The 14,905-nt window shown below is 33.3% G+C and overlaps 1 protein-coding gene across 1 annotated transcript in view; it reads left to right on the top strand.

Moving 5' to 3' along the window:
- The first annotated feature begins 5,308 nt into the window (after positions 1-5,308).
- LOC125866787 (uncharacterized) overlaps positions 5,309-14,905 on the top strand; it is a 34,716-nt gene continuing 25,119 nt past the window's right edge. Inside the window, 12 exon segments of the mRNA XM_049547136.1 lie at positions 5,309-5,502; positions 6,311-6,626; positions 6,629-6,855; positions 7,218-8,411; positions 8,517-8,844; positions 9,270-9,525; positions 9,609-9,825; positions 10,544-10,896; positions 10,994-11,506; positions 12,198-13,392; positions 14,102-14,443; positions 14,571-14,808. Coding sequence (XP_049403093.1) covers positions 5,386-5,502; positions 6,311-6,626; positions 6,629-6,855; positions 7,218-8,411; positions 8,517-8,844; positions 9,270-9,525; positions 9,609-9,825; positions 10,544-10,896; positions 10,994-11,506; positions 12,198-13,392; positions 14,102-14,443; positions 14,571-14,808 — 5,296 coding nt within the window. The 5' untranslated portion in view covers positions 5,309-5,385.

The raw sequence follows: 14,905 nt of genomic DNA, 5'->3' as shown, positions 1-14,905 counted from the left end.
TTGTTATCTATAGTCTAATATTTTCTTATAAGATATTCAATTTACTCGAAAGGAAACTTAAGTCCATAGTCTAAAAGATCCATATCAGGATAGTATATTCAACTTAAGATTCATTTATTTGTAGTATATATTGTACTTCCTTTTGGAGCCTATAGTACTTGATTTGAATATATAAAAACATGATTGAATAAACATTATACGTGACATCTAATTTTGAGGGTTATTTTGCTATATACCGTACGTGCAAAAAGAAAAAAGAAATCGTAATTTAATACGTAAGAACAATGGCTTTTCATCATACATAAAATCCTGTATAATCACTGTATTAAAAATGATTTTCTAGCAGAAATTAATTAATAATAATAATTTAATTGTCGCTAAAGCAATTAGTACTCTTTGTAAATCTTCCTAAAACCTATACCAATATTAGATTTAATAACAATTAACCAATGTCAGTCAATTTAGTGTTAAAAGTGTATATTTATTACCGCTAAAAAATTGTTTTTACCGAGTGAATCTATTTGATTTAATATTGGTATTTGCATAGTAATGAAAATCAACAATGATCGGCCATCTAATCTAAATAAACAACATGACAATTTGTCTATGTTAGCGGTTCCAAATGATTTATAAAAAGGATATATAATGCCCACCATAAACATGTTTATTAATAAAAAAAACATAAATTTATCTGTTTTATAATGTTAATATCTCACGTGTTATGTTGACCCAAACAGAAGCAAGATTTTTTTTTCTTTTTAATGTTAATATCTTATTACTTCATATACTTTTGTTGTTGGGATATAAAATTATTGGTTGAAAACGTAACAATCAAATTTTAAAATTTCTATATTCTAATTTCCCCTGTTGTCTTGTTTGGCTAGCTGTTTAATTGAGAAAGAAAGATTAATGTCTATTTAGTCATCCATAATTCCAAAATTTTATTTTATTTTTTTATTTAAAATAAAAGCTTAAGGGTTATTGGTGAAAAAATATATATTTTGGGTACAATTGATGATTATATATAGCAGCAACCACATCTCTGACCCTAACTAAACCAACTAAATATAATAATCTAAGGGTCTGTTTGGTATGAAGCAACCATTTTTCAGATCTTTAAAAAAAAATTCCAGTATTTTGTTGGGCAATACTTTTGAAACCGGCATAATTTATAAACGTGTCATTTAGCTTGGCTTCAACTGACATCTATGTCCCACAATTTTGAGAGTCCATAAGTATACACTTAAACTTATAGAAAATTGAACAAATAGATACATTTGTCCTACATGGCAATTTTGCATCCTATGTGGCGTCCTACATGTATTATTTCACGTAGGACGTGTGTGTCTACTTGTTCCATTTTATGCAAGAGACTACTTATACACACTCAAAGTTGGAGGGCATAAATATCAGTTGAAGTCAAGTTAAAGGGTTTATTTATGTATGACATAATACATAAATCTGTCATTCAATTTGGTTTCATCTAACATCTATGTTCTCTAACTTTGAGTGTGCATAAGCAGACACTTACACTTGTATAAGATTAAACAAATAAATACATTCGTCTTACGTTACGTCCTACATAGAAATTGTGTGTCCTACATGCATTATGCCATGTAGGACGAATGTGTCTATTTGTTCAGTTTTATAGTGTCTACTTGTGCATACCAAAGTTGGAGGGTATAAATGTCAAATGAAGTCAAGTTAAATAGTGTATTTATGTGTTATGCCTTTATGTATCATGTCATGCCATATATAAATGTGTCATTTACTTTGGCTTCAACTGACATCTATGCACTCCAATTTTGATCGTGCATGGAATAATACACGTAGGAAACAAATTACCATGTAGGATCTCATGTAAAACACATGTGTCTATTTATTCAACTTTATACAAGTAAAAATTTCACCTTATGCACACCCAAAGATGGAGAACATAGATGCTATCAGAAGTCAAGTAAAAGACACGTTTATGCATTATACCTAAATTTTAACACACCACATACGATGTATAGTTAGCAATTAGAATTCCACATAACTAATACTAGTACATGTTCAAATTATTAAAAAGAATACATAAATAACTAATTCTTGTATAACTCTAACCAGCAACCAAACAACCAGTGAAATGTTCAATGAATTTTCTTTTGTAATTAATCACCAAATGAAAAATAAAATAAAATATTAAGACCAATTAAAGATCTCTAATTAAAGTCAAATCAAAATCATTCACTTTCCTTCCTCTTTCCTATAACTTCCATTCTTCTCCCTCCTCCATTTCTCTGTATTTTCCTTCTCCTATATATAAATCACTCTCACTTCTCCACTTTTTCTCAAACTAAAAATTTCCCATTTCTCACACAATTTCTTACCCATAAATTAAATTACTACAAAAATGTCAGATTTCAACTTCGACAGTACTTGTACTTCTTCATATATAAGTGCACCTTCAAGTCTTCAATACCAACTCTGAATGAATCATGAGATCACTTTATCATAAGATAACTTTATTAGTATGAGAGAACATATAAATTAATCATAATTAATAAAAAATAATGTCATATGTAAAAAATAAACATAAAGTATTCAAGGGTTGTTTGATTCATGGGATAATATAATACAATCTACAATTAAGTTGGAGATTGAATTTACATATTATTTTAGCTAAATGGTCTCAGTATTATAATCTCGAAATAAATTTACAGATTATTTTGTAGTGTGTATAAGAATAATATTAAATGATGTATTTTTAATGCTTGCACTAGCTATATTGAGATTAATGTATTGTATTTTGTATGGAGTGTTTGGTTTATTTAGTGGAAAGGATGTTGTAACTGATAATTGTTAATACGTACATAAATCCTTTATACTACTAATATCATATATCTCCATATATTAATTATATACATATCTTAATATCAAATAGACTGTGTTGTATACAACTTTAAAAAATTTAACAAATGAGATAATCATAATATATACTGTATGTATTTTGTTATATGCTACCAAACATACCTCTCATTGGTTTAGTGAAACTTCTTTTTTCTTTGTAAGATGAAAAGACTGTTTGTTTGGTGTCCCAAAAAACGTACACATATCTCTATTGCACCTTTCCTCTTTGTCGTACAAATAGTTCTTGTTTTGCTTGCTTCATTATATTTCTTTTAACTTTGAAAAAAGAAATAAAGTTAATTTGATCTTCTTTTTATTGACTAACTAGATAATGTTGTTCGTGTTATGCACGGGCCCAGTAATATAAATGGTATATTTTGGGGCTAATAATCGAGTTTTTGAAGCGATTGTTTGCGTGGATAAAGGAATAAGTTTTTTTTATCACAAACATGTACTTTCTTTGACGCTATTTAAGGCATAATAAGACTACCCACATACAATATTTTTGAAATATTTTATGTTGTCAATTATCATGATTTATAGTATTTTTATGATAGATTCACTTCAAGAATCAGTGAAATTTTTTGAATATTTTTTCAAAACATATTTTATGTTGTCAATTATTATGATTTATAGTATTTTTTACGCAATTTTCAAATATAAAAAAAATAAGACAAATAAATTAAAATGGACCCAATATATGTTATTTTTGTTGTCTCAATTTATGTGACACAAATGAAATTTGGAGAGTCATCCAAATTTTCATATATTTTTTAAAAATGTTTGAAGTTATTAATTATTGTGATTTATAATATTTTTATGTAACTTTGAAATAATGTACATTACTGGTCACTTTGTCCTAATTTATGTGATATGGATAAAATTACAAAATTAACCCTTTTAAAATGTCTTTCAGATATTTTAAGTTGTTAATTATTATTATTTATAATACTTTTTTGGTAATATTAAAATGATATGTGTTATTTTTTCTGTCCCAATATATGTGAGCATGATAGAATTCTGAGAGTCAACCTATGTTATTATATAGCTTTTAAATATTTTAAATTGGTAATTATTGTAATTTTTAATGCTTTTTAAGTCATTTATAAATAATATATGTTGCTTTCTTGATTGAGATTTTTCCATTTGTGAGATATATATATATATATTCTTATTTTAAAAGGGAATTTATGCCCAAGTTCTACTATATAATAAATATAATATATAATATTCAAGAAAGTTCCAATCTTAAATATTATATATTATACTTGAGTATAAAATAGAATTTTAAAAGTCCACAAGTATAATATATAATATTCAAGATTGAGAAAAGTCCTAATCTTGAATATTATATATTATACTTGACCCTAAACTCTCCTTTATAATAAAGTAGAATATTGCTAGTAGCTAGCTTTTTATTGGTACGTACATATTGTTAAAGTTGATCTGTTTTTATTTTTTTTAAAACTTCATGGTGAAGACTTCCATGTTTGCCTTTTCATTTATTTATTAGTTTTTTGGGCACACTAGGTAGTACTATATTTTATTACAAAATTTAATTTCATGATTCTCTTGTATGCAGCAATTTGGAGTAATATTGCAACCTAGAGTATTTCTAAATAATTATGTTCTAAACTAATAAGATTTATGTAAGTTCATCAATAAATATTTTATCATTTTTTGCTAATTACGGTATATAATCATAAAATAACTTAACTAATATGAAAGTATATATAATTAAGAAAATTTATATGTAAAAATAAACATATACAATACTCAAAGGTTGTTTGATCCATGAAATAATATTTCCTCTGTACCTAATTACTTGTCCGTTTTTCATCAACTTCATAATTAATAGGAATAAAATGATAAACTCACCATGTCATTAATTGTTTTCTTAATAGATGTGTCAATTCAAAAGTGGACAAGTAATTAGAGACAGAGAAAACATAAAACACCTACAATTAGGTTCGAAATTAAATTTATCTCTCAATACTATAATTTAGTCCGCGAACCAAATTACCCCTCACTGGATTAGTGAAACTTTCATTTTTTTTGTTGTTGTAGAAGATGAAAAGACTGCCTCTTTCATTTCCCAAAAATCGTACACATATCTGTATAACACCTTTTCCTCTTTGTCGTACATATAGTTCTTGTTTTGCTTGCTTCGTTATATTTCTTTTTAACTTTGTAAAAAGAAATAAAGTTAATTTGATCATCTTTTTATTGACTAATATTGCTAGTAGCTAGCTTTTTATTGGTACGTACATATTGTTAAAGTTGATTGTTTTTTTTTTGAAAAACTTCATGATGAAGACTTCCATATTTGCTTTTTCATTTATTTATTAGTTTTTTGGGCACACTAAGTAGTACTATATTTTATTACAAAATTTAATTTCATGATTCTCTTGTATGCAGCAATTTGGAGTACAGTGACATTTATTTTATATAAAAAATTATCTATTGTGAAGATTTCTTTTGAGTGATTAAAGTATGGAAGGAAGTTGTAATTCTAGGAAAAAGAAAGGAGGACCTAAAGATGACTTCATTGATTTGGTCTTCTCATGGTCTATACAAGATATTCTTGATGATACTCTATATCAAAAGCAGGTATTTTTTTTCTTTTTTGGTTACTTATTTTGGTTCAGAAGTGATCTTGAAAGAGTTCAGTACTGTTTGTTTGTTTATTTTGACTTGATACGAAATTTAAGAAAGTACAAAACTTTTGAATGTTATGGTGTTTAGCTAAAGATTCGTAGAATGTACTAGAATGTGTATGAATATTTTGGTCTTAGACATGCTAGGTGAAAAGCTGAAACGGTAGACAAAAAAAAAAAAAAGGGAAATGTTTTCAACTATTAATATGGGGGATTATTTCTCTAAAGAATGGAATAGAGATTTTTTTTTTTTTTTTATAATTTTCACTTCATGGACTGGTATTGTAGGCTCATTATGACCAACAAGTTTTTTTGCATTTTAGTATCCTATGAAGTTTAGTGATTGGGAAACTTATTGTCAAAATTATTGAGAATGTTGCATATTTGATGATTTGCATTGCACATGACTCATGAGTTGAACATTTTTCAAAAACAACTTCTCTGCCTCGAGGTAGGATAAGTCTGCACACACTCTATCCTCCCCAGACCCCACTACATTGTGTATATATGTTGTTGTTTTTTGATGTTTTGCACAATGTTTTGTTTGCAATTTGGAAAGAGGGATTTGCCTAGATGTTATATATTCCTCATGAAGTTGCATCAGTCTCTTATTTCTTTGTACTCTAATGAATGAACTGGTGGTCTTCTTATATGGAATTAAGAAATCCTCCTTTCATGAGCTAACTTTTGGGGTTGAGTTTGGCTCATGTGCCATATCTTTACATGTATCAGAGTCTGCTTATATGAATTCTGTTTTGTAGGTGGAGAAGATTCCAGAATCATTTGAATCAGTGGATCATTACCTGGGATCGTTTGGCTTCCCTTTACTGGAAGAAACACGAGCTGATATTGCTGCTTCTTTGGAAGTCATAAACAATGCACCTTTTGGTGAATTGATCTCCTTGGATGAGATTGAGAAACCACTTGGATCACTATGTTTTAATGTTAAGGTTGACTATTGGAGGAATTTATCTGGTGACGGAGAGGAGCCTTATCGAACATTGCCTGGAGATATTGTCATTATCTCAGATGCTAAACCGGAAACTGCTTCTGACCTTCTACGGCTTGGATGGAATTGGACTTTGCATCTTTAATTAGCATTACTGATGATGAGGATGATGATTTAACTGCATCCACTAGTTTTAAAGTCAAAGTTGCGAGAGATATTGGGATTTCTGAGGGAATGCGAAAATCGTTCTATATAGCGTATTTGGTAAATGTGCTACCGAGTAAGAGAGTATGGCGTGCACTAAGTATGAGAAAGAATTTTAACATTATTGAGAAAGTTCTGTACTGTGGGGATGAGGTAAGTAATTTTGCTTCTTAATTGCTAAAAAAACTCATTTTTCGTAATGACTCGATGCAGAGTCACCTCCCGAGTTTAGGTAGTTCTGTAAACAACTACATCACTCTACTACTCATTGTACAGTTTTCATAACTTGATATATTTACTTTTCTGTCGGACCTGAAAAAAAAAACTGTGTGTTCCTTGTCCATCTTGGAAAAGAAATTGAGACATGCCCTTTTTTCCAGATACAGCCTCAATGGCTGTTTTTTTCCCTTGGAGTGTACATATGGATTTGGAATGTGTGCTTGTATTTTCCTATTTTCAGTATCTGTTTTGCTTAGTTCATTTTGAGGATGAAATAGACATTTGTTTGTGTGCAGAAACAGGACGAGGATAAATATAACGTTTGTTGTGCATCTATTAATGATGGTCTATCTGGAGAAGTTGTTAGTGATATGCTGTCTAAGTTGAATGATTCACAGGCTGAGGCAATCTTGACCTCTCTTGATTCGTTGAAGTGTCGTCACAAGCCTTCAGTTGAACTCATTTGGGGACCACCTGGTACAGGAAAGACCAAGACTACGAGTGTCATGCTCTTCATACTAATGAAAATGAAGTATAGAACTCTTACTTGTGCCCCAACAAATGTAGCAGTAACACAAGTGGCTTCGCGATTACTTAAACTGATCAGTGAGTCATTTAAAAATCCTTCCACAGAAATGGATATTTGTCCTCTGGGTGATGTTCTCTTGTTTGGGAATAAGCACGGGCTAAAAATTGGTCAAGATATTACAGAGATTTACCTTGATTATCGTGTTGATAGGCTGGTGGAGTGCCTCGGACCGATGACTGGTTGGAAACACTGTATAAGTTCGACGCGCGGGTTTCTTGAAGATTGTGTTTCTGATTATGACATATATGTTGAGAATGAGTTGATCAAACTGAAGAAACTTGCTGATAAAGAGGAAGCTCGAAAGGAAAAAGAAAAAATCAGCTCATTGATTGATTTTGCTAGATCACGGTTTAATTTAACAGCTTCGTCTTTGAGAACATGCATGTTCAAATTCTGTACTCATTTACCGTTATGTCTTATTCGGGAGGAGAATTTTGAAAAAATGGTACGCCTTATCTCCCTACTTGATTGTTTGGAGGGAATGTTATTTCAAGAGAATGTTGGATCTAAAGAACTGAGGGAACTGTTTTCGTGTAAACAAACAATTGATGTCTCTTCTGACACATTTTTGGGTGAGTGTTCTTTACCTTGTTTAAGAAGCCAGTGCCTTGTTTGTCTGAAAGATGTTTGCAAATCTCTCGGAGAACTGAGTCTTCCTAGTGCAATGAGTAAGGAGTTGATTAGGGACTTCTGTATACAAAAGGCTTCTTTGGTTTTCTGCACGGCTTCTAGTTCGTATAGGCTTCATTCACTGGATATGGAGCCCTTTGACTTATTAGTCGTTGATGAAGCCGCCCAATTGAAGGAATGTGAATCTGTCATACCTTTTCAACTACCATGTCTGAGGCATACTGTTTTGGTGGGTGATGAGTGTCAACTGCCTGCAGTAGTTAAGAGTCAAGTAAGTTTGCTGCCTTTTCGTGCATGCGATTTAAAGGAATTGCAAGTGCAACCGATATCTTGTCACTATAATTTTTTTTAACACAATTCTGTTACTCTTAAACAGCTCTCTGAAGAAGCTGGCTATGGAAGGAGCCTTTTTGAGAGACTCAGTTCGCTGGGTCATTCTAAACTCTTGCTTAACGTACAATATCGCATGCATCCATCAATTAGTCAATTCCCAAATTCAGCTTTCTACTGTAAGCAAATTCTTGATGCCCCTTTTGTTAAGCATAAAACGTATGAGAAAAGATATCTTCCAGGAAGATGTTTTGGCCCGTATTCCTTTATAAATGTTCCATTGGGTAAAGAAGAAATGGATGATGTTGGACATAGCCAAAGGAATATGGTTGAGGTGGCCTTGGTAATGAACTTGGTGCGTAGCTTGTTTAAAGGTATAGTCGTACTAACGAAACGTACAATTTTGTGGTTAGAATTTTCCTGAAATTCTCTTTTTGTCAATTTTCTTTATAACTACATCTACCTTTCTCGAAATTAACACTATTTATGGTACTGAATGGTTTAGTCCCAAGAGTAGCAAAAATAAGCAAGTGTTATTGTGCATGAGGTATCCTTAAATTGTATTTCTTAACCACCAAAAAGAAACATAGGCTTAGTGAATATATCTGTGACGACATCCTCTCTACCCCACAAACATAGGGGTAAGGTCCACGTACATTTTGTCCTCCCCATAGCCCAGTTGTGGGATTACACTGGGTATGTTGTTGTGGGGTTTGCATGGGTGGGATGCTCTTTGTAGCTTAAACACTTTTTCTGATTTTTTTTTTTGGTTTCGTTATCTTCTATACTTTGTTTGCAGCTTGGAGTGGCTCCAAGAAGAAACTCAGCATTGGTGTTATATCACCTTATGCTGCACAAGTTTTGGCTATAAAAGGTAAACTTGGGCGGAGGTATGATACCCATGATGGTTTCGAAGTTAAGGTGAAGTCAGTCGATGGATTTCAGGGAGGGGAGGAAGATATCATAATAATATCTACTGTGAGATCTAATTCAGGTGGATCAATCGGTTTCTTGTCTAGTCTACAGAGGACTAATGTTGCTTTGACCAGGGCTCGGTATGGATCAATCTTTTTGGTTGTTTCATCACAGTAAAATCTTTATTCTTATAAGCTGGCATCTCAGGGTTTTATTCTTGTAGGCATTGTCTATGGATTCTTGGCAATGAGCGAACATTACTTGAGAGCAACTCTGTCTGGCACACATTAGTTCTCGACGCTAAGGATCGTCAGTGCTTCTTTCATGCTGATGAAGACAATGACATGAGGACAACAATTTTAGATGTTAAAAAACAATATGATCAGCTGGATGATTTACTTAATGCAGACAGTATTTTGTTCAAATCTCAAAGATGGAAGGTACAATCTTGTGCTTTAGTTCTCTTGAGTTATGGCACCATGAACATTCAACACTTGAGTGTTTGGTCCGCAACACTCCTTTTTCCATTTCTTGTTATTTTTCTTGTATATTGAACCCCAAGTGGGATTTGCAATGGCCTATTTTCATGAAAATAATGTTTCCTTATTCTATGTTGCTCTTGTTTATTGTAACGAGTGAAATCTGAAGAAATTAGTAGTTGATTTTCAATCTCATCTTTAAAAGTGTTTTTAACTAAGGATGGAATATTTCATTTTTGGATTGTTGTACCTACTATTATTGTCACAGGTGGCCCATGTGTTTCCACCCCCTTCTGGTTGTTTGTTCATGTAGTATGTTTGATACGTTTACGGGTTATGCATATTGTCTTTCTTGTGGCTCACTTTTCATTTGGAAAAATTGTGTTTCACTTGTATAGTGACATCTTGCATTAGCATTACCACGATACTTCCTCCTGGCCCGGTGCACCTATAATTCTAAGTTTTGTGTGTTCTACTTGCATCAGTTATAGTCAATGCAAACATCTGTCTTTGTCCATTTTATAAGTTTGTTCTTTCTTAGTGTCGGCTTCACTCATTGAAGGTGCTAAACTTTGGTCAGTATTATTTGTCACACATAAATACATTCTTTTGATTTATACAATAGTATTATTAGTCTACTTGGCCGTCCTGGTGAATCGTCTTCCACATTGTTGCTCAGGTACTCTTCAGTGACAATTTTAGAAAATCATTTGTGAAGCTAATGTCCTCCCGCTTGAGGAAGTCTGTGATAAATACTCTGGTTACGGTGGCCAGTGGATGGCGTCCCAAGAGAAAGAATGTGGATTCAATTTCTGAGAGCTCATCTCAAATTGTAAAACAATTTAAGGTTGAAGGCCGGTTTGTCGTTTGCTCTATTGATATTCAGAAAGAATCCATCTATACTCAAGTGCTGAGGGTTTGGGATGTATTACCCTTGGAGGAGGTTGCAAAGTTGTTGAAACGTCTTGATAACATATTTTTAATGTACACTGATGAATTCATTAAGCTTTGCAAGGAGAAGTGTCTTGAGGGGTAAACTAATTCTTTTGTGCTCTGTAGATTCAAGTATTACGATGAACGACAATTGCTTCTTTGTAAATTTTATTTTAACCTTCTCATGTTTGTACAGGGAGTTGGAAGTTCCGAAGATTTGGAAGCTTTGTCGTGAGATACGTCAGTATAAAAGCATTTCTAGTGAGAGCCAATTGAATCATGAATCAACTGGTGCGGAAGATGGTAGAAGTTGTGTTGAACATTCAAGAGTCAGCGAAAGCTTGTTATTGATGAAGTTTTACTCATTATCATCTGGTGTTGTCAATCATTTGCTCTCTGATCTCCATGGTGAAGCATTAGATCTCCCTTTTGAAGTTACTAATGAAGAGAGGGAGATAATCCAATTTAGTAGAAGCAGTTTCATCCTCGGTCGCTCAGGCACCGGGAAAACCACAGTTTTGACCATGAAGTTATTGCAGAAGGAGCAACAACATTACAATTCTGTTGAAGGATTAAATAAAGCAGGGAAGCAAGATGAGGATAATCAATGTGTAGTAGAGGCTATCAGGGAAACCCTGCGTCAACTTTTTGTGACTGTTAGTCCGAAACTTTGTTATGCTGTCAAACAGCAGATTTCTCAGTTGAAAAGGTGAAGTTCTAATCTTGTTGTCTGAGTTTACTGGAGCTGCTTGCTGACTATTGATGAGTTATGAGTATTGAAACCTTGAACTGAAGTGCAATGTTAAATATTGTAAAATAATCTTCGTTGGAACAGATGTACTAAGAATTATGGAACATGAAGTTATAGCTTTAGGGCTTTGATCTAGGGGTAAGAGTTCAAAATGTAATGTCGATTAGTTACACGTCAGGCATTAGTTCATTTATCCTATCTGAATTATAGGTGCTCGTAATATTCCATGACATAAGCATTACGCAGTGCTACCATTTATTTTTTTTAACATCTTCTGCTGCTTGACCTTCCTAAATCTTTTATTGTCAAAAAGAAATTTGCAACCTAGAAAAGTCCGTGTTCATAACCTTTCTGAATTTCTTTCATCTGTATATAAACAAGTAAAGAAGGAACGTGGGGAGGTAGTTAAGGTATTCACATGATAACAACTCTTTCCATAAAATTGACAATATGGTGAGCTAGTTTAAATGATTTGTAGCTGGTGGAGTCGTAGGTTTTCACATTTTTACCTGCTTGTTTTTTTTTTATGTGATTATGATTTACTAGTTCGGACATGTTTTTCATCAAATAGAGTTTGTGTTGTGGCTACAAACTTCAACTAAGTTTTTATTTTTATCCAATTTAGAGGTGTGCATTCTTAATTTTGCAGCTTTGCTTGTGGTGGAAGTTTCTCAGCAGAAAACAGCTTGCTTGAAATTGATGATTTGGATGGGACGACACAGTTTAGAGATTTACCGAACTCTTTTATTGGCATTCCTTACATGAAATACCCTCTTGTGATCACATTTCACAAGTTCTTATTGATGCTTGACGGAACAATAGGTTCTTCCTACTTTGATAGGTTCCATTTGAAGTGGGACCTGTTTGAAGACAGAAGTTTGAGGTCAGCTGCTTTAAGATCCTTCGTAAGAGAGAAGGAGGTCAACTATGAATGCTTCTGTAGCTCGTATTGGCCTCACTTCAGTACTGTGTTGACGAAAAATCTTGATCATTCAAGGGTGTTTACTGAAATTCTTTCTTATATAAAAGGAGGATTAAAATCAGGAGATTTTCATGATGGGAAACTCAGCAAAGAGGCTTATATTTCAATGTCCGAACATCGAGTCTCTTCGATAAGTGCAGAAAAAAGAGATAGAATATATGGTATTTTTCAGGATTATGAAAAGATGAAGATGGAGCGTGGTGAATATGATATAGCTGATTTGGTTAATGATCTTCATAGTCGGCTAAAGTATCAGCATCTCGATGGTGACAAAGTAGATTTTGTGTATATTGATGAAGTTCAAGATCTCACAATGAGACAGATAGCGTTGTTCAAATATATTTGTAGAAATGTCGAAGAAGGATTTGTTTTCTCTGGTGATACAGCACAAACAATTGCTAGGGGGATAGATTTCAGGTTTGAAGACATTAGGAATCTATTCTATACCGAGTTTGTCATGGATTCAAAGGGTGATGAAGTTTCCCATAGAAAAGACAAGGGACATTTATCACCTGTTTTTCAGTTGCTTCAGAACTTCCGGACACATGCCGGTGTACTCAAACTAGCACAGAGTGTAGTTGATTTGCTTTGTCATTATTTCCCTCACTCTGTTGATTTCTTGAAACCAGAAACAAGTCTTATTTATGGTGAGGCTCCGGTATTGTTGAAGCCTGGAGCTGATGAAAATGCAATTCTAACTATTTTTGGGAATACTGGAAGCAGTGGTGAAAAAATGATAGGTTTTGGTGCAGAACAGGTTATCTTAGTGCGGGATGAATCCGCGAAGAAGGAAATCTCTGGTTATATTGGAAGGCAAGCACTTATTTTGACTATTGTTGAATGCAAGGGTTTGGAATTTCAGGCAAGTCCTAAATTTGCTCAACTATTATTAGTGTCAACCAAATCTCTTTTCTTTTTACTGATATTCGACATATTACTGTGTAGCTTAACTAGTTTTTAAGTAGCCTCATAACTGCTTCCGGCCCTGAACATATACCTCCACCGTTTCATTTTACTTGTCTTAGTTTGATTGGTCTCAATGTAAGAGACTTTTGAATCTGTTGTCTTAGACTAAAGATGTCTATAATGTATAAAAATGCTCTCTGAATCTTATAGTCTTTGACATGCCATATGAGATGTTGGGATTAAAGAAAGAGTTAATAATATAGAAAGTGGTGTTTGTCTTGAAACAATCTGATTAAAGGGAAGTAAGTCACATAAAGTGATACATATGGAGCAATTATTTAGTATTGGAATGAAATGGAAGTAAGACACTTGAGTTAAACCGAAGGAGTTGTTATTTAGTATTGGAATGAGATGGACCGTAATATAGAGAGAACAAAGATAGATTCATATTGCCCCCAATTATCTTGGGATTGTAGTTTAGTTTTTGATTGGTTGGTTAACGTGTTAAATCATGTGCATCAAGGAAAGTGAAGAGCGAATGAAATCAAGTGGTACATTGAAATGTGTTGTTTAAACACTGTAAAGCATGTCGTCTGATTAGATTACATCCTCTGCTAAAGCTAATTCTCCTTTATCATCTTATTTCCTTCTTTGATCTTTTGCAGGATGTCCTGCTGTACAATTTTTTTGGGTCATCGCCACTTAGAAATCAGTGGAGAGTGGTATATGAGTTTATGAAAGGAAAAGGTGTAGTAGATATATCCTTCCCAAATTTCTGTGAAGAACGACATGGTCTATTGTGTTCTGAACTAAAACAGCTTTATGTTGCCATCACTCGAACAAGACAAAGGTTATGGATTTGTGAGTGTGTCGAAGAATTTTCCAAGCCTATGTTTGACTACTGGAGAGGATTGTGCCTTGTGGAAACAAGGGAGATAGATGATTCACTTGCACAAGCAATGCAAACTTCTAGCACTCCGGGGGAGTGGAGGTCGAGGGGAGTGAAGGTTGGTCCAGTTGATTTGCCTCGTCTTATTTCTATTAACAAGTTCATTTGTTCAAATCTCACTCTTCTGTTACTTTACATATGAGCATTAATTGGTCGTGATAAAGTGCTTTGATGTTATCATGCAGCTCTTTTGGGAAAAGAATTATGAGATGGCAATCATGTGCTTCGAAAAAGCAGGAGAAAGGAATTGGGAGAAAAGGGCAAAGGCAGCTGGATTCAGGGCAGCTGCTGAGCGAATTCGTGATTCGAATTCCAAAGAGTCTTGGACCTACCTACGTCAGGCGGCTGAAATTTTTGACTCGATTGGGAGGTTTGAGGCAGCAGCAGAATGTTTTTATGATTTGAGGGAGTATGAACGGGCAGGTAACATGTGGTGTTTACTTTCTCAAGAGTTCCTTCCTTGCTAGGCATTTCTTTCCCTCTTCAATTGTGTACCTTTCAAGTTTTTTATTAGAACATT

Source organism: Solanum stenotomum, chromosome 6 (assembly GCF_019186545.1).
Source record: "Solanum stenotomum isolate F172 chromosome 6, ASM1918654v1, whole genome shotgun sequence".
NCBI classification, from domain to species: domain Eukaryota; kingdom Viridiplantae; phylum Streptophyta; class Magnoliopsida; order Solanales; family Solanaceae; genus Solanum; species Solanum stenotomum.
Note: the sequence above shows the minus strand (reverse complement) of the source record. Positions and strands in the feature narration are given on the sequence as shown.